This window comes from Cuculus canorus, chromosome 4, assembly GCF_017976375.1.
Source record: "Cuculus canorus isolate bCucCan1 chromosome 4, bCucCan1.pri, whole genome shotgun sequence".
Lineage (NCBI taxonomy): Eukaryota > Metazoa > Chordata > Aves > Cuculiformes > Cuculidae > Cuculus > Cuculus canorus.
This window is the reverse complement of record NC_071404.1, coordinates 74,765,532-74,786,029: the sequence shown is the minus strand read 5'-3', so window position 1 is coordinate 74,786,029 and position 20,498 is coordinate 74,765,532. Positions and strand designations below refer to the sequence as shown.

The 20,498-nt window shown below is 38.0% G+C and overlaps 1 protein-coding gene across 4 annotated transcripts; it reads left to right on the top strand.

Moving 5' to 3' along the window:
• Positions 1-545: 545 nt before the first annotated feature.
• MYOZ2 (myozenin 2) lies at positions 546-19,997 on the top strand. 4 transcript variants are annotated; one of them, XM_054066217.1, is made up of 6 exons: positions 546-709; positions 1,274-1,377; positions 6,628-6,797; positions 10,507-10,636; positions 12,343-12,526; positions 19,584-19,997. In XM_054066217.1, the coding sequence occupies exons 2-6, from the start codon at positions 1,302-1,304 to the stop codon at positions 19,813-19,815; spliced, it is 792 nt and encodes a 263-aa protein (XP_053922192.1). In that variant the 5' UTR covers positions 546-709; positions 1,274-1,301; the 3' UTR covers positions 19,816-19,997. The 4 variants fall into 4 exon arrangements, with proteins under 4 accessions (XP_053922192.1, XP_053922195.1, XP_053922193.1 ...); XM_009568240.2 differs by having other exon boundaries at positions 547-714; positions 19,584-19,996; XM_054066220.1 differs by lacking the exon at positions 1,274-1,377.
• The last annotated feature ends 501 nt before the right edge of the window (positions 19,998-20,498 follow it).

Sequence of the window (20,498 nt, the reverse complement as noted above, 5' to 3'; positions counted from 1 at the left end):
CTAAATAAATAAATTAAATAAAGTTTCAAATTACTGCAGGTTTCTGTTCCTAATGTGCAAAGAAAATAGATTTTGAGTACCAGTTTTCAAGTCATGTGCTTGTTGAGCAGTTACTCCCTAAAACCTATAATACTGAACAATTTCTCCTTTCTTTTTCAGAACAGACTTTGTATATCAGCCATCTGCCACTGACTTCAGCCATCAGCTACTATTGAAGCATGGTTTCATCTTTCACTAAAGGATTAGCCCATGCCATTCTCATCTGATATAGTCTTGCCCATCTGTATATTTAACACCTTATTTTTAAACATCTCTTTCCTGGTTCTAACACAGAGATTATTATTCTCAGAGGTGACGAGGAGATGATCTGTAAGAGTATGAGGGAGCGTTCCACTAAATCTTCCAATAAGCCCTGAAAGGGATATAAACTCTTTGTTGTGGGTGCAGTTGAATCTTTTCTGTTCTCTTCTTTCGCCAGGAAGATATGAGTGGCTGGAGTGTTTGATTCTATATATAACCAGTTGATGTCAGCTGGATGCCAGTCCCTTTGAAGAGGATCAGCGCCCAGTTTGTCTCAGCACTAGGTACCATGCAGATCCAAGCACAAGGGTAGAAACCATCCTGGACCAGGCAGGTCATCCCAATACATAACTAACTCCTGAAGCTTCAACCAAAGAGTTGAGATCGCTTTTTTCTGCACAACAAAACGGTAGGGTAAGTGTATTGTTTCCTGAAATATTTTGACATTGTCTGTCCTACAAACTGTCATATAAAAGACATTTGTGTACGCTCTTGCCTCTGCAATTGAAAGGATCTTTATTTTTTTACTTAGTCAGAAATGCACTTTCTTTTAAAGATGCCGGAACACCTCGTTTAGTTCCTCAAATTCTTTATTAGATTAAGATATATCAAAATGTAACATTTCTGAAATCATAACCCAAGATGTAATTAAAATATTAGTTATGAATTTACATCTTTTAATATAATGTGTAGATGTGAGAAGGCCTAGACTACTGACACTGATTTTGCTACTGAATTTAAGTAGCCAGCTCGAAGCCCATTCCTTCAAATATTCTATCAGTCAGACCATGTCCCAGCACCTGTCTGCAAGCAAGAACTGCCAGTGCATTTTGCACAACTAGAAGTGCAGTATTTCTAAAACAGAAAGAACTAACTTCACTATTCAGCCATTCTAAATGGGCTATTAGAAATTAAAGTTGGCTGAATTGCGCAAGCTGGCTCAACAATGTAAAAATGTGTTGTTTTTTTTCAGCAAGGAAAAATCGTATCAGCAAATCACAATGTTATCACATTCTGCCTTGGTCAAAGAGAGGAAACAACAAGCATCAGCCATTATGGATGAAATACAGAGAAATGGTATAGCGTTGAATCCAGCTTACTGTATATGCCATGTCCTCTAGCCCTCCCTAGTATACTTTTTTAATCATAGAGTTTAACTCTCTTACAGCTTTGTCTCTGGGTGTTTTGCCATAAATAATCTTGTGGGAGTATCATGCTGCCTATGGTAACTAATCCTTTTGTAGTTGCCTCTTTTCATTTGAAAGCTATTTTCAGATGAACAACTGCTGTGGAGGAATGAAGTAATCTAACAGCTGATGTACATTCTGCTAGGATAGCCTTTCAGAATATTATTTGGGGTTAATAACATGACTTCATTCCATTTGAAAAGGCTATCATCTAAGAAACGTGCTGATCTGTATCCTCTTTTTTGCTCTGTTTCACTCTGCTTATTTATATGAATGATAAAGGATTTTGAAACAAATGTTTACATCTCTGTTCTTCATCTCAAACTTCATCTTTGTAACTAACAAATTTCACTAGCATCTGGCAATTCTCTCTAATGCACAGCCACCAATTAATCTTATCTGAAGAAATTCTACTTTTCTGTTGCTGCACTGAGGAAAATGCGGACACTTACAAGATGGTAGTTTGATTTTCTGGAACGGGTTCTTAAAATCACGCTTCTCGTGTGACACCTTAAGAAGCAATTAACTCAGTTGGGAATACATATCTGCTTGGCTTTCATTAGGTATGTGCTGGATGCTTTTGGAGATCCTTCCAATCCTCCCCATGAAGCCTCTTTCTACCATCTACATGAAAGAATAATGTTTTAAAAGTGATAAGCACCCCACAAGCCTCACTTGAAAAAGAGGGAGCTCCATTAATATTAAGGATTTATGAAAATTATACCACCCTCAGAGGATACAGTGAACATTTAATGCTGGTATTGAAAATCTTTCCTGTGGGCTTTTGCTCTAAAGAATTTGGGGATGGTTTCTGTACTCACTCACTGATCATTGTGATAGCAGGAAGGGTAGGACAAGAGACACAAGGTTCTCAGAAAAAGCAGCTATGAATTTCAGTTTCCATAGCTTTTTGCTGTAATTTTTATTTCTAAGCAAATACCTCTTTCCTCTTTCTATTCTCCACTGAACACACACTTAAGTTTGAGAGCCAATCTTCTTACAGATTTCATTAGAGCTCCCTTTTATTTGGCATTTTAAACCCAAGCACTCTGTGTGACTGAAATAGCCTGAAAGCTGGTAAAATTGTGCTACTATTCACAGCAATGCTAATAGATCTACCATAGAGTCCTTGAAATCACTGGAGTTACTGGATAATCTGTGCTGATGCTCGGCATTTGCCTTACATCATCTGTCCTTTTTATTATCTACATATTATCAGGTTTGCCCTCAAGTTTGGATACATACACATAGATACGACAGCTTATCCTACAAGATATGCTGTGCTATGTATCCACTGAAGGCAATACTAACTCTTTAATTGTACATTCTACTTTTTCCTTTTCTTTGTATGCCTGGGATATTTAAATATTAAAAAAATATAGAATTTCATTAAATGGGTGCAGTTAGAGTCTGAAATTTATATGTATACAAACTCAGTGAAATCAGTTAAGAAGCAGGAGGATAGCAAAGTTGTAATCACAAAAAGTATACACTAGTTCTCTGGGACCAAATCTGAACAGTTGTCAGAAAAATCAAAAAGAAATCTGATTTTTACATAACTAAATTCAGCTCTTTTAATTTTTGACATTTCCTTTTTCCCCTAATACTAGTTCAACAAGCTTGACCTGAGATCTGCAGAGTGAACTGCTGTCTTTTTGGGTTTTGCATCACTATTAGTAATGAAGGTCCTGCACCTAGTAATTAGGTAAATAATGTACTGTTTCAGCCAGTCTCACAGACTTATAAAGCTCCTCACTGTTAACAGAGGTAAACAGCAACAGAGTATTCTGTAAAACAATCCCCAGTAGCCTGGAATGACCACAGAAAGCAGACCTACTGAATTTTTATTTCAGCCTTATTTTACTATAATGCTTTCAGGGAAACAGTGAATGTCAAATTTCTTGTTAGAAGATATTGATAGCAGAAACAGTTGTTGACAAGATACAAAATGATCCAAGTTTCTATCAGTGTCTCAAAGACACATTACCAACCTCTGGGCAAGTCTGGTAATGACTGCAAGTCCATATCTCGTGCTGGCTTATGAGACAAGACTGTGTTTTAGAGAAGTTTGACACATCATAAAACGCTGCAGATCAGACTCTACCTGTAAACTCTCTTATGGTCTCAGAAAAGAAATTCGTAGTAAATTAGTGTGTGGGTATAGGGACCTCCTCAAGCCTTTGTTTTTTTGCTGGCAGACTCGAATAATCAAAACATTTCTAAAGTTACTTGCTGAACCCGTATGTAAACACTTATGTTTCAAGAAGCCCTCACAGTTCATCAGGTTACCCTCCAATTATACTTAAATCTCATGTCCAGCTCTATGATTTCTTGAATGCATTCCTCAGTAGCTGCGTGATTAACTGTCTTTCATGATATAGTTAAAAAAAAATCTTATTTCTGATACCACAACAAATACATATACACTATTCATTATTAAAATTTATAATCCAGATTAAGATATTTAGAAGATTGTAAACTGGAGGATTAAAAGGGATTAGGTGGTGAATGACGGAGAAACTATATAAATAATATTTAAATACAGTCTGTTATGATTTTAAGCACAGGACAGAAAGGACTTGGCACAATCAAATTAAGAAACGAAGCCAAAAGGTTAAGAATAGTATTAAATTATGAATTAAACTTCCAGTATTAATTTACAATTTCCATTTATGACATTGTCCTCCTTTTCTCATTGTTCACCGCCTTTTCTGCACTGACACTGAAACAATCCCTAGACACATCACACACCCAGACAGATGATTAGATTTTCATTGGCAAGGGATTCAAATGAACTTCACACTTACGTTTTTGGGATGCTGCCTGGATACACAATAGTACACAACTGTGGGTTACAAAGTACCTTGGAGCCTTCAGTTAACATTAACAAGAACACTACGTATCTAAGGGAAGAGCAAGGCCCAAAATAGTTAACACGCAGAGTGTCCCAGAAGAATAGCAAGTGGTTTGGACAGACACTTGCAATCACCTTGGCACCCTGGTCTCTGAGGATGAACATACCTCCCACTCTCTGTACAATGAAGGAAAGTTTTTCTATCTGAAAGTACTGTTGATTTGAGGAGTAAATTCCTTACCCCTTACTAATATAAACCCATCCAACAGTTGATACCTTTGGAGTAATCTTGAGAAACAACAAAATCAAAACATGACTTGCAGGTCTAAATTTCAGGCCACAAGCCAATAGCAAGTGTGCTTATCTCTACCCAAGAGTCAACCCCTCACCACTATCTGTCACTGATATGGCTGCAGTGGGCAAGATCAGTCATATTCTTCCATGTTAAGAGCTCTCTGTTTTGTAGTTGCCTCTTAATTAACAGGAGGGCGTTTGGATTCTTTGTGCACACTATTTTTAAAGCAGAACTGCATGCTCTGGCTCACAACGCAGTTAGTTTGCTCCTCCTTTAGTTAAATCTATTGCAAAAACTCAGCTGAAATCAGTACGAACAGAAGTGGATCAACAGTGATGCACTCCAAGGCCCACAAACTTGTTTGATTTACTACATGGAAAAACCTTGTCTATGTAGCTTTCACTAAATATTTAATATACCTGTCTTAATTAAGTTTTCCTAAATGTCAGCAAATCACAACACTGTTTTTCCAACATAAAGTTAATAGGAGACATGTGTCATCTTAAACATGCTATTTACTCAAAATGAAACTGCATATGCAACATTAACTTTGACATTAGGTACATTTGTGATATCATTTTAAACTGGGCTTCCTGTATGCTTACTCTGGAAGCAAGCTACACTGTCTTACATATAATTTGCTTTCATGTCACTTTAATGCATTAAAATACATGTCAAAGCCTAGAATTTTAAATCCTGTAGACCATAAGAACATGCAAAGAAGAGAATGTCTTCTTATTCAGGGAATAACAGACTGTAACTTTGAATAAGAGAACCAAAGAGACATACTAGAAAATGGATATAATCCTCAAAGTAGACCACATCTTCCTAATTTTTCTCCCTGAAGTTTATGTACAACGGAGGAGAACAATTTCAATTAATAAAATGATAAAGTAAGTGGCAATAGGAATTATTTTCTTAAAAATACTTTTTTACTGTGCAATCCAGTTATTACTACATTTGTTAAATTCTACAACCTTCAAAGCACAAATATATTGGTAGAAAATAATTTATTCACTGTTGAAGTCACTGTATTCTATGGTTAAGCTTTATCTATAGGTTGAGAACACCTACTGAGAGATCCCAGTCACTAAGCAACAGGTCTCTCATTGCATCAGTATCCCAGTTACCAGAACGTTAGCACAAAGATGACCAGTATGGGTTCTGATATTCAGACTTCACCATTTACAGTCCAAAATGATCTCCCCTTCCCCTGCTTATGCATTTTCAAATCACTTAGGAGATCACTAATGACAAAAAAATGATTTTTTCCCAAGCAGTGAGAAAAGTAATATTGCATACAGTGATTCAATTTACTGTTAGAAGGAACTTAAAAGAAAATGTGCTAAAAATACCAATTTCTTGAAGTATGATGCAATTCTTTGTTAGGGCTCTCCTTTGAACACCTTGAGCTTTCAAAGCTTCTTTAAAAACAGTTTAAAAATACTATTTAATATGGACTTTCTAATACAAACTTTTCTTAAAGTACAAAACATGCCCTGGACTTCAAAAGAAAGCAGAAAATTAAAGAATAATTGAGAATAAAATGTTTATAAGCAATAAGAAACTAGCAAAATTGTTGAAATTGGGTTACCTGCTCATCTGTCCAAAGCAGGACACACAAAGCAAACTGAAGGTTTGATGTGAGAACTCTGGGGTCAGATAGAATTTTGTTCCTGGTTTCAGCAGAAGCCAGTTTTCACAAGTCTGCTGTTAAGATAGGACATCATAGACATGATTTTAATAACAGCTGAATGCCATTCAACTGAAGTAAATTTGCAGCTTGAGGTGCTTAGCATCTTTGAATCTTTGTGGTGTTCAATACTTTGCTCCAAAATTTTGGAAGAATGATTAATTTCACTAACACTGAATGAAGCTGTGTTATGTGTTAGACAAGTATGTATTGACATGTTGTTGGATTTAAGGTGCAGAGTATGCAATATCAGGCGTTTAAGAAAAGCAGAGGTATGTATTTATCCATTGTATTGCAGTCTCCCCGACCTTAAACCTTGGAAAAAAGGTCAGCACCCCCAGAGATATCATGGTAGAGGAACTATCGACACTCAGCAACAGAGGTGCAAGACTCTTCAAGAGACGTCAGCGGAGATCTGACAAATATACATATGAAAACTATCATTATGTCGCAAACAAGCCAAGAAATGTAAGTATTCAGTAATAACTTAATAATGAAACACAATGAGACTATGTTGGGGTTCCCATGGTGCCCATGACACACATTGTGCAGTAAACAGGACAAGGGGGAGTGGTGTTAAGCTGAAAGAGGGGAGACTTAGATTTGATATTAGGAAGAAATGTTTTCCTGTGAGGGTGGTGAGGAACTGGCACAGGTTGCCCAGAGAAGTCGTGGCTGCTCCTTCCCTGGAGGTGTTCAAGGCCAGGGTGGATGGGGCTTTGAGAAACCTGATCCAGTGGGAGGTGTCTCTGGCCATGGCAGGGGGGTGGAAGTGAGTGGGCTGTAAGGTCCCTTCCAACGCAAACCATTCTATGATTCTATGATTCTATGATTCTGCATAATTCATTTGTAGTTTCGGGAAGAATAAAAGCAAAATTCTGTAGTAGAATGAGGCTACCATGAAGTGGGCTCTTTGTATTTCATCGAGCTCCTATAGACAAATAAAAAATCTGAAAGCATCAATACTTAAAGACATCAGATTCAAATCATGCTCATTCAAATCTGATACAGGTTACTGGCGATCAGAGTTCTTATTCTTTATCACTTTGCCATTGACAAGTGAAAATAAACTAATGATTTTCAAAAAGTTGGAAGACGTAAGAGTCTATTTCATGCAGTTAGTAATTATTTTTACTAAAATACGTTGGTGGTCTCATCATGGTTCCCAGGCAGCAAAACCTCTCTCACAACTGGCACTAATATGATTTTGGCCTGCCTGTCTCAACACGGAGGAAAAAAAGGATGGAGCTTGTCTCTGAAAGACAATTATTCTTTGAACTAGTCCTTCAGGAACTGGGCTAAAGCATTAGTGACTGGATATCAGAAAAAAATTTCAGACTTGATATCAGAAAAAAAATTTTCACAGCAAGGGTCATTGGGCCCTGGCAGAGGCTGCCCAGGGAGGGGGGAGAGTCCCCATCGCTGGAGGTGTTTAAAAGACGGGTAGAGGAGGTGCTCAGGGACATGGTTTAGTGGCAGATAGGAATGGTTGCACCTGATGATCCAAGAGGTCTTTTCCAACCTGGTAATTCTATGATTCTATAATACCCTGCGAATCCTGCATCTGGTGGTTGTCTTGTATGTGTTCTTTGCAAAATATTTAAGCCTTTGGGTTAACCTTGGAAAACAGGGACAACAACATTCATTAATTTTACCTAACTCTCCAATATCTTACAAGGTTTAATTATTGGAACATGAATATTCTATGCCCAGTCTAATACAGCACATGAGCAGCCCCTCGAACTCCAGCATTGTATTAAACTCTGCTGCTCAGAGTATGCATACCCGCTGACTTCGATATAAAGGTATGTTACTGAAGAAGTAGAAATTGTCCCAGTAATTTTAACCTGCTTTGAAGATGAAAAGAACTACGTGCCATAAAACTTAATTTTCATTGATTAACCTAGGAAATATTTCTTGCAGAACTGCAGTTCTCCTTCCCTGAAGCTTTTACAACTGATAATTGCATAGGTGGTGCTATGACTGTGTTAGCATCCGTGCCCCACAGGATCCAAAGACTTTGACACAATTCTTCTTTAATCTTCACATGGTGTAAAAAAAATAGGAACTATATGTACTGTATTCTTGTGATATAATCTAAAGTTTGTATTGGTACAAATAGGAAACAATTTATTAATCAGAACAGCAAAGCACCAAACGGTTTGCTCATATTATGTTAAATTTTACTAAAGAACTACACAGACACTTTTAAATTAATCAGAAATAATAAAATCAATGCAGTTTGTTGACACTAGGAAAACTTTTGTCTAGTTACATCTCATATGGAGGCTTTGGGAGCAGAAAATAAAAAGAGGCATTTGCAGTTTACCACTGTCCATGCTAACCAAAATGTCGAGGGATCTCAAAACAGTCAGAGAGGCTTTATTGAAGCGGAGTACAATATTTCAAATATCACAGCTGAAATCTCTAAAATATTTTGTTTGAAGGAGGAATTCTCTATTCATTGTTGATTGCACAGGTAATTACATTTGTAATTTCTGTGGCCCTTACTTTTCCCACACAAAAAAATTAACTTTACTTGGGAAGAAAAGTATGCCTTAATATCCTATGTCATAGAAGAAAAATTCTTACATTTCTTTTTTCATGATACAGATATTTTAAACTTCTTTGGCCACTCCCTCAACAGAAATTAAATTACACAGGAATTAAATGGGACCATGCTTGAGTTTTGATAAATCTGGCTTTTAAAATAAATCTCCATAAAAGAAATCCCATAATAAAAATCTGAATAACTCTATTGAACACCTAAAAATATTATCAGGACACTATTATTTAGAAGCCCATTGATGAATACAACCCCCCCTCCCCCAATTTCTCCCTCTACTGAGTATTAGAAGCCACAGAGATAAATTGTAAGTACAACACCATCAATCTCATCAGAATTTCTGTATCCAGTTCCATGCTATTGCTACAAAGTCCTACAGATCAGTTCCCCTCTAGTCTACTCCTTCCCACAAAAACATGGAGTACACATGCTGTGCAGTCACTATGACATTCTGACATGTGAAACAATGATGCCTCTGGTTTCTGTTCCCTTCCCTTAAACACCTATTGAGCCACCACTGTTGTCATCTTCATCACCTTTATGATTCTGCCTGCCAAAATTAGTCTTTCTAACATACTTCAGGACGGCCAGAAAACACACTGCCTTGATTATTTTTGTTTCAAGTTTAAACAAGTATTATTTGTTTGCTTTCTTACTTTAAGAAACTCTTACTCTAGAACAGTATATTTAAATTGCTTTTAGCCTATGTGTCATAGCTAAAATAAGATGCTGACTTCTTATGACACCATAATTCTATATTTATGCAACAATGATTAAGCCTTTGGATGTTTCCTTAGAACCGATGACCTGATGGGAGGGTGGAAAATAACAGCATATCATGAATTTCCAGAAAGTGACCTGCACTGAGGTTGTTATTTCTACTACAAACAAAGGAAGAGAAAATGCCAAACAAAAGCAATTCAACAAATGCAGTGAATTTCCAACCTAAATGGGAGGAGACGCTTTGAAGAATCAGTGCTTTGAAACTCAAACTGCTCAAGCTTACCAGATTTCTTGAATCTTTAGGTAGGAAGGGTGTTCTCTCTGGGCACACAACAGGGACTGTTGTCCCTATTGTGCAAGCAACACATTTTATACCATGGTCCCCTGCCGAAGTGACCAGACCTACTCCTTGCTGTGAACCTCACAGCCCACAGGCAGATTCTGCAGTGACTGGTGTAAGCAGCAGACAGGATGAACACACAGACTGCATTTCAATATCTGAGTATCTCAAATTCAGATCAGACAACTCAGCTGGAGGGTTATAAGGCTTCAGAACCCTTGCTGACCTAGCTCACACCACCTCCCATCCTCTCAATAAAGCTTTCATGCACTTTTAACACAGACATTTAAAACTGTGCTGCGATATCATTTTTAAGACTGAAAAATGATTCATTTTTGCTTGCACAGCCAACGTAAGAGACTTGTGAAACTTTCATCTTCTGGCTAACAGCAAGCAGGGTACCAAAACAGAACGGAATGCCTTAGGACAGCACACCCTGGGGCTCAGGTCTTGCTGTAAATCAGAGTATCACTCCAACCCTCAACAGAGAACCACGGAGGCTTTTTTTGCCTGTGCTGTCAATAATATTTATTTCTATTTGAATGCAGCGTGGAGAGCCCATACCAAGTGTTACAATGGACGGCCTCAGTGTCGAAGGAATTCCCCAGCATGCCCCAATGACACCTCCTAACACACCTGATCCCCGGAGCCCACCACATCCTGACAACATTGCCCCAGGTAATATATGAGTTTAAAGACATTAAATATATTTAGCTCTCATTTCACAACAGGGGAAGGACCCCTTTATAAAATAGTATCTTCAACAAGAATTTGTTAACAGACTTAACATTAGAAATTGATGAACTTGTGTAGGATAACTTACCAGAACCTCCCACAGAAATGAGAAGTGGTGCTTCCCAGTTGCTTCTGTTCATTTTTAAAGATTTTATATGCCCTTTGTACTACTTCTCTCTAAACTGAAAACATACATTAATGTCAAGAGAGACTACTACTGGATTTACACTGAGAAACACATCCTCAGATTTAAAACCAGATTAATATACTGATTTTCCTTTGCCAAACCTTTGCTTCTAATATGCAACACACTTCTCAACAGTCTGCAAGTTATCCATTGTATTTTAATTACCTATAAATGTAAATCTGAAGCCACTGTAGGTTTTGCTAGGAACATTTACAAGCAAGTAACTTAAAAAGCAATTTGCCTCTGGCTGTATAAACTGTTCTTTTTTTAAGTCCTTAACTGTGAGGGTACTGTTGCCTTTATTTCAAGCAGGGGGCTACAAGAAGGCCTTATTTTGTATTCTTTAAAGACCAGAGAAGGCTAATTTGTTTTAATTAATTTATTCAGTGATATAGCCCTGCTTCCTGTTTATGAATTATCCATGAGCAGACTGTGGGGTTTACAAATTCATTCTTTGTTCAGAATTACTCAATGCATGTTTTGTGCAGACCTTTTCCAGTCCAAGTAAACTAGGTCAACGCTGCTCTGTTAGTGTCTGCTAAGGCTCCGTACATCCATTGGTCAAAACCAATACGAACAGAGGCAACTTCCATTGCTAAGACACGATAGGAATCTTCAAGCCTCTTTTTAGGCAAAACAAAGGTCTGGCAAAAGGAGGAGATATCAAACCACAAGGTTTTTCTAAGCTAATATAAGGAAACGTTATTAATTTAAAGACCTAGGTGGGTAAAAGGGTAGAACAGATTTCCCTCGCTTTTCAAATAAATAGTATATTTAAATGCATATAAGGATATCCCTTTGCTGGTTTCAGTTCTTCAAATTGTACATAAAGTTCTGAGTTCCCTGCTCCCCATTTATTCCTGCCATATTGTACTTGGCTTCAGAAGAAATGATACTGAATATGGAACTTATTTATTTAGTAAAATTCTGTCCAGAGACTGATCCTCAGATGATTATGCAGAGAAAACAACTGATTCTTCACTTCTTCAGGTGATGAAAAGGAGCAGAGAACCAAGCATGTAGGACATTTAAAGCATCTAAGGCAGAAGCAAAGACAAAACCTCCACTATAATGGCTGTGATCCTATTAAAATCCTTTTAATACTTCCAGAAAATTTCACCCAAAGACTATAGAATCATCTTAGTTTTAACCAAAGGGCTGTTTTTAAACTCTTTCTGTTAATGCAGCCCAAGGGCTGTGTAACTATGGTCTGTGTTCAAACAAATGCTTATAATCATAGAAACAAATTTATCTAAAACTAACTAGCCTCAAAATAGGGTGGAATACTTCCCCCTGCCAGCTTTCTGTTTCTATGTAGGCTTAGCCAGGTGACTGGATCCAATTGTTCATTTTACCTTACTGTGAAATGATGGTAAGTTACTTCCTAGTCACATAGGATGGTGGTAAGGAAGCAGAAAACAGAAGGTATTATTCTAATGGTTTTGCCTTTATCACCTTGCAGGATATTCTGGACCACTGAAAGAAATTCCTCCTGAAAAGTTCAACACTACTTCTGTGCCAAAGTATTATCAGTCTCCTTGGATAGAAGCCATCAGGGATGATCCAGAGCTGCTAGCAGCTTTATATCCTAAACTTTTGAAACCTGAAGCAAGGCCAGAACTGCCTGACTACAGGAGCTTCAACAGGTAAGTCTGAACAGACACTGAATTTTATAGAGCAGAAAAAAACTTAATATGAAACAAAACCTTTCTACCAGCTGTAAAAACCTGCCACCTGTGTTTATAAGTACGTCCACAAAAATGAACACAGACACACAGAGGTTACTAGTGGCATTCAATAAATGGATATCATGGGCTACTGCAATGCTTCTAACTCCTTTCAGTATCTCCGTTGTTGACTTCAGTAGGTACAGGATGATAAGATCTGTCAGGGAAATTCAGCTAAAACTTTGTGAGCTGTAAAATGCAAATCACTCTTTTGTTTTTCAGTACAAGTCCCATGGCTTGTTTTTTAGGCAACAAACTTCATCCCTCAACTAATCCCTCAAATAGTAAGCAGATTGCATATTTTATTGCATTCAACATTTTCTTATATCTTTGACAATCTTTGGTAACAAATGAACAGGTAAAACATTGCAAGCAGACTTGAACTTTTAAAGCAGAACAGTATCTAAAAGTGAAGCTGTTTACATAGCTAGTAATATATTGAGTTTTTTAGTAGAACTTTTAGATACATGGACAATATGAGGGTTTGAACTATCATTAATACACACATCCTTATATAAATCTTTTGGTTTCATTCATAAAATTCATACTATTATTGTTTATCAACGTTATGGATAATTTTTCCCAAAATAACCCCTCAGACAGCTGAGCCAAACCAAGACCTTTCCTCAAAAAGCCATGCAGCCATCTACTGAAAAAGAAAATGGCTCAGGGCAACGTGAACTTGGAGAAAAATACTGCAAACTTCACTTGTGCTCCTGCCATTGAAGTAGGCCTGACTATGAGTGCAAAGACTAAATGCAACATCACAACTGGCACTGCAGACACTATACTAATTCTGATTTCCTAACAGCAATATAGAATCCAATGTTGATAAGTAAGTCTGTGTGACACACACTTATCAGCAGACAAAACGGCAAATACAAGTGAGAGAGATATGCCACAGCTGCTCACACTGGAACAGTAGGAGCACAGTTTATGTACTACAGCTATTGTAACTATAAAAATAAAACCAACCAAAAAAAAACCATGTCAAAGATACATATACGTAGAACAGAGACAGAATCAGTTCTCCCTCTCACATGAGAGATTCTGAGTCCAGCATGTGAATCATTACTGTTAAAAAGAGGCTCAGCCAGGGCACAGAGGCCCCATTAACAGGGATGCGTGGCTTGAGATGGTATCTGATGGCTTCTCTGTGGATTTTTGGCTGCTCTGTGGTCCCATATTCTGTTACCTGTCCTCTTTACAACACTGTTTGGAGCAGCCTGATCCAGGCGAAAGAGTATCTGCCCATGGCACAGGAGGTTGGAACTGGATAATCTTTAAAGTCACATCCAACATAAACCATTCAATGATTCTACAATTCTATGATTTCTTTCTATGAGGATATTCTCTGTATACAACATGACAGAACTCTTGTCTCGCCATAGTCTGGATTTCTTGAACATATGTGCATTCATATAAGGGAAAGGTCAATATTCTCTCCTGTAACTGCCATAAAAGCCTAAACCCTGGCACATAAATCCAGATCCAGATGGTGAAATTGGTAAATTCAAAACACAAACCACACAAATATAATATGCCACACTCTCCTTCTCATGGGAAAAATCCACACCCAGAAGAAAATAAATGGATGCCTGGTGGATCTGGCAAAGCCATTATGTAGAGTGCACTCAAATTTATGTTTTCTAGAAGAAGGATTAGACCCCAAAAGAAACTGAGAATTTGCAAAATTGAAATTCAAGATACCACACTCTGGGAGAGGATTTCACAGCCAAGACTTAGATGTCTACACCCCTGAAAACATACAGGTCTGACTACGGGATTCAAAACAGACAGCACACTGCATGCCGAACTAACACAAAACATTACAGAGGAGGCTAAATGTGACTTAAATTTCTCTTTGCTAATGCCATCAGCACCTAATTCTGTCTGCCGGTCTTTGAGTGAGGGCCAGATTAAGGTCTTCCTTTCAAAAACTAGAGCTAGAGTCACATGTATTCTTTTAAAATTTGTAAAGGCAATAAGGTTCATTTCTTTGGAAACAGCATCTTCCTGGAATGTGGCCAGCCTGGGTTTATTTCTACAGAAATGTCCAACCCTGAGGAGAGGTGTAACAACTGGCTTTCTGGCTCTTGCAAGGAAGAGGTGGGAACACACTTCATTTCCCTGATTAAGACCTGTGCCACAGTAAAGAAAATAATAAACCTCTTTGGACTAGAAGGAGTAAACATCTTTCCCTAGCTGAATAATTAAGAAACTTACTTGGGGAAAGAGAAACCTGTCTGCATCTGAGTCCCCAGATCTTTCAATGCACATTCTTTAATTACTGCTTACAGTAAAATAAACAAACAGATTTAGGAGCAGAAAACAGGACCTATACTTCTCTGTTATCAGTTGTGTGACCTGATGTATAGGAGGGCCATGAAGATGATCCAAGAGCTGAAGCACCTCCTATACAAGGATAGGCTGAGAGAGTTGGGGTTGTTTAGCCTGGAGAAGTGAAGGCTCCAGGGAGAACTTACTGCAGCCTTCCAGTTCAGAAAGAGGGCCCACAGGAAATCTGGGGAGAGGCTTTTTATCAGGGAGTGCAGGGGTGCTCATACCTTGCCGCAGCAGCATATTATGTGTCTTTTCAAGCACGGAAATTTAGGCAAAAGATTATTAATTAGAGAATCACAGGTGAGTTTAGTGTAAGATAGGTGCAGCTGCCCTGAGCATTTGTATAAGAAAAACATTAGGCATCTGAGGAATTTCACAGCCTATGGGCTTTGCACATAAGATGAGATATTTATTTGGACTCCTGTGTCAAGATCCTACTAAGTCATTCTGCGCATCTAGGTCACAGCATTCTTCGCTTCTTTAATTGCAGTCTTGGAGAGAAAGCAAACGATACTGTATTAAACAATTAAAGTGCAATATAATGGCACCATTTTGTTATCAGTGAGGGTATCAATCAAGGCTTTCTATCATGCTTCATCATTTAATAAGTGCCATTATGTTTATTCTCCTGCAAAACACTGGTACAGTCATCATTAGTCAGGAGGGCGTGTGGCTTAACAGCAAGTGTGATGCACAGGGCTCCCAAAGAAGACTGGCCTGTGATTCTTCCCAGTTCATTCAGTGGTATCTGTTAAAATGGCACTCAGATTTTACAGGCTATATTCAGGTTCCTCTCAGCTTGCCTTGTTACACAACAAACTGTAAAAGCATCACAACCTTAGCAGCTGCTGTGTTGGAACAAACACACACATGCATGGTTTAAAAGTATATTCGGCACTAAATAGCATTCAGGGTTTTTTTCCACTGCCAGCGATGAAGAGGCAACTCTGGACCCTCCAGCAGTGCATAGGAGCAGAATGAGGCCTAAGGAATTTGCAGAGGTATTAGTTGGGGTCTAGGACCCATTTTATGCTGCAGTGATCTTGCAGTGCTGGCAGGTCAATGAAGGAAGCAGTGACAGAAATGATCAAGCACATTTGCCTTCTGAAGCAGGGCTTTCTGTGCGACAGCCAGCAATGGCTTGACTGGCCATTAACTAACTCTACATAGCACTAGACAAGCGTGCATGATCAGAGAAACTGGGTTCTGAAGATCTCCGAACAGACTGTATGGACAAGGCTATCCTTCCTCCTCCTGGTTGAAAATGAATCTCTGCTAGCAGAGAAATGCTGCAGAACAGAGCCACACCATCTGATTTCTCTTGGAGATTAATTCTTATTAGAACCATAGAATTTTTTACAGGTGGAAAAAAATTCTTGCCTTTTTTACCAACGTGGAAGCACCTAGTAACCATCTGTGGGAAAGACAGCATGAATCTATGTTTGTTTGGGAATTTGTAATATTTATTTAATTAGTGCCTTTTATTGCATCTGCTTTCTTGGAGCTGGATAAAATGTCAAAGGTAGGGTTATGAGTAACATACAAAGCACTGCATCTTACTCACATAGGACAAGCAAGTCTGACTAGTTCTGCCTCTCTTACCAGGTAAATTCTTGTTCAGCTTTCTCAATTCCCAAAGACAACTGTTTCAAAAACACTAAAGGAATCCAGTCCATCTGGACTGGGCTCTGTTTTTATTCATTAATGGATCCTTAACTCTACTTTAAAAATGCTGATATCCAGAGCCTCAAAGGATTTTAGGTGCTAACTTGAAGTGATTTGAGTTTAGTGGAAGCTGGGTGCCAGTTCCTTAGCACGAAAATACCTCTGTGAAATTGTCACTAGCTCTTGCACTAAGCTACCACGAAGCTCTGAGCATTTCACAGGGTCAGGTTCTTCACTCCTACATCTCCTTTTTGCACAGAATTAACAATAAGCAGCATGTTCTGAGAATGGCAGTCCCATTTTAAAATGTGAAACTCTCATTTTTGGTAATTATGTAATTGAAAGTGCTAATCCAGTACAGTTAAAATATTTCTTCAGACTTTCCCAAATAATCAGCTACAAGCACTCTCCCACGCTGAGACAATAGAATGTTCAATAAGAAAGACAGCAGAGGAAAAAAATAAAAGAAGACCTGCTAAAATGGTGCCTAAAAATAAATGTGGTTGTGCCTGCTATTGCTAAATCACGCACTTACTTTTTAGGAATATGCAAAGTGAATATTAAATAATCTCTTACACTTCCTGGTGCCACTTCCCATGGCTCTGAACCAGCATTTCCGCCCTTATTATGAGCAATGACTACTGGAATTTTTTACACATGAGTTTCAGGATTCTATACAATGAATCAGAGCTCAAGTGATACAGTTGATGTGCACACAACACAGGCATTACAACACCATGTTGTCAGACAAGTTATTGCTCACAAAAGTATACTGCTGCTGCAAAGGAAAATTAACATCTATTAGCCAATTACCGTACTCTCCTTTATGGGGATCATCACATGCTTCTGCCTAGCACACAGGAGTACATAATACTCTGAGGCCAGACTTTGAAAAGGAACTGCATGGGGTTTTGTCCCACAAAAGATATTTCAATTTCCATAAACACTCTCCTATTTCTGCTACCTACAGAAATGTGATGCATTTAAAACCTAAAAATACCACAAAGAGGAAGTTTTACACTACCAAATTGTTTTGCATTTTATACAGCTAGTTCTGCCCTTTTCATATTGATTTATTCCTTTAATTTCCATATTGTTGAGATTTAAATATTACAACAATGTGAGAATGTCTATCTTAATTAGAGCGACAATTAAAACAATCTCTATTATCCTGTAAGATGTAGATCACTACATTCACTCTGTGTCAATTATCAAGCAATTATTTTTAATCAGTATCATGTGGTGTCCAATTTGACACTGTGACCTAGAAGAGAATTTCACAAGAAGAGCTGGATACCACAGGCAGTTTGTATAAAGAATTTCCTTTGACCTCAAGAGAGTTCAATGCCTGGACTGAATGCTGCTGCAAAATCTTATCTTCGTTTAAGAAACAGTTTAGGGCTTAATCCAAAGCAGTGCTCATCTCTCATTGCGTACATGCCCAGAACTTTCATGATTCTTTATATCTTACAGGATTTACCCTTCGGAGTTAACACCATCCCCTGCAACAAATGCTGCTTGTGCCAAAATTCAGTGAATTATCTGTGTAATGACACAGCAGTACCATTTCTTTTAGGTCACGGATTCATTTCTCTGAACTAATCTCTTTTTCTTGTGCGTGTGTGCACTTAATTCTCCCTAGGTTTTGTTTTATCTACAGTTATCTTGATAAACATCTTAGTCAGATCTTCAAATGATCTCTTTTCTTTTTGATTGGTGTTAATTTCTCTAGGCTTCTGCTACAATACCTGGACCCACTGGAAATATATACCAGCAGAAATGTTGGTTTGTATCAAACCTACCAAGGCTGGTGAAATTCCATATCCACAAAAAAATCATTTTTGCATGCTGCTGTGTTTCTAGCTTTGCAGAAAACAGATGCTCACGTGCAGCTTAGAAATCTGACATCCTTGACTATATCCCACCAAAGTTATGCAGCTGGTCAAAATGTAGAGCACATAATAGTCTGTTTGTTCAAGTTTGCTTATACAAAGGAGCCTGACAGAAAAATTTGGGGTGTCAGCCTAGAAACCTGCAAATCTGGAAGAGGCATGGGAGGTATTTGGTAATACTGTTGTTTTGGAATATTTGCACGTGTATATAACAGACAGTACCTGCTTAGTGTTTCTTATCTTCTAGTTTCTTAGGCTTATCACCTGAGGGAACACTGACATTTAAATAACATGAAAAACACTGGCAGAAGAGTAGGGGCCACTTGCAGTCAGTGTTTCAAGGTTTTGTTACATAAACATTTTCTCCAGAAACAAAGCCAGTATAAGAAGTCCTCACCCATTCCCCTCCTTTCCAGAGCCTGTTGTCTTTGGCTGTTCCTTTCTGCTTCACATTACGCTTTACTGCCTCCTCACTTGTATTGTAACAATAGTTTGAGTGTAATGATACAAACCAGACTGATGAAATAATTTTGATTTAAAAATGCTCCTTTGTTTTGAAAGGTCCTTGTTTAACCTTGAAGTGACCCAAGTTAATAGCACAATCCATGTATGTTCTAGCTGGTACAACAACAGGGTGCTAAAATACAATGTTGTGGGAGGAACAAGCAACTGGGGACTGGAGAAAATGGGGTGAGAACTTCGTAAACTAATTACTTTCTAGAGAGAATATTTTGAACTACGTCTTCAGTTTTATCAGCTTATCACCCACAAAGTAAGTTTAGTAACTGTGACTCACCAAACACAAGGTTTTCTTGCAACATTTCCTTCGGCTTTTCCATCCATTTGAATTCTGAAGGAGACTGAAGACTTTTCCTAAGGGAAAATAAATGGGATCTTAAAGAGAATTCACCAGAAAAGTAACCAGAATGCTTTCCCCAAAAGCTTTAAAATGAAAACAAGAAATTGTACTGAATCTGTATCATTAAAATAGCTTCTGTTCTTTTCAGCTCCTGGGAGGAGGAGAAAGCAGGTATTTCTAAAATTACATTTTGCTTTTATTTCTCTAATATCTACAGAGTTGCCACTCCCTTTGGTGGTTTTGAGAGAGCATCAAAGCTGGTTAAATTCAAGGTGCCAGATTTTAATCTACTGATGCTAAATGATCCCAGATTCATGCTCTTTGCAAATCCTCTTGCTACGAGAAGATCCTTCAATAGGACTCCTAAAGGATGGACATCCGAGAATATTCCAGTAGTCTTCATTCAGCCTGCGGATTCCAACACTGCTCCAGAAACAGAAGACCTGTGAGAGAAGCTGCACCCTACATCATACAAGATGCTGAAAGCTGCACATCCATGTATTTTTGGTCCAAATATTACTACAGGCTACTGACAAAATTTTTCCATGGCAGCTGCAGTATAAGTAATAATTTCTGATGCAGTTTTGCTTTTCTGGCACCTGGTTTCATCTGTAGACATAATATAAATAAAGTCATTTGACAAATGTCACTGAGATGTTTTCTATTTGTGTTTGCATGTTCTTTTATTTCAGTGAAAAAGACAATATTTCAAAAATCTTTGCTTGTCATTAAGGAACAAGTGTATTAAGAGAAGAAAGTGTCACAACTCTCATGGGATAAGATATGATTTGATAGGTATCCTGATTGTGGTACAACAACCGAGCAATACCACAACAGTGCACTCTGTGTGCTGCCTGCTCAAGATACGCTCTGCCAAACCAACCTTTTGCCCCCCAGTCAAAGTTAAGAATTTTGTCATTACTTCAGTGTCAACAAGTTTAGGCCATCTTCCTCCTTTCTGATTCTTAGTTTTAATGATGGGCGTCAATATCCACGTCACCTGTCTTTGTTTACAGAAAATGTAGTCAATTTGGCAATGTCAAAGATTCCACAAGGGTATGAAAAAGCACAGAGACATTTCCTGGATAAGTCTAGGATGTTTGTGTTAACCACAACTGGAAAAATCACCAAT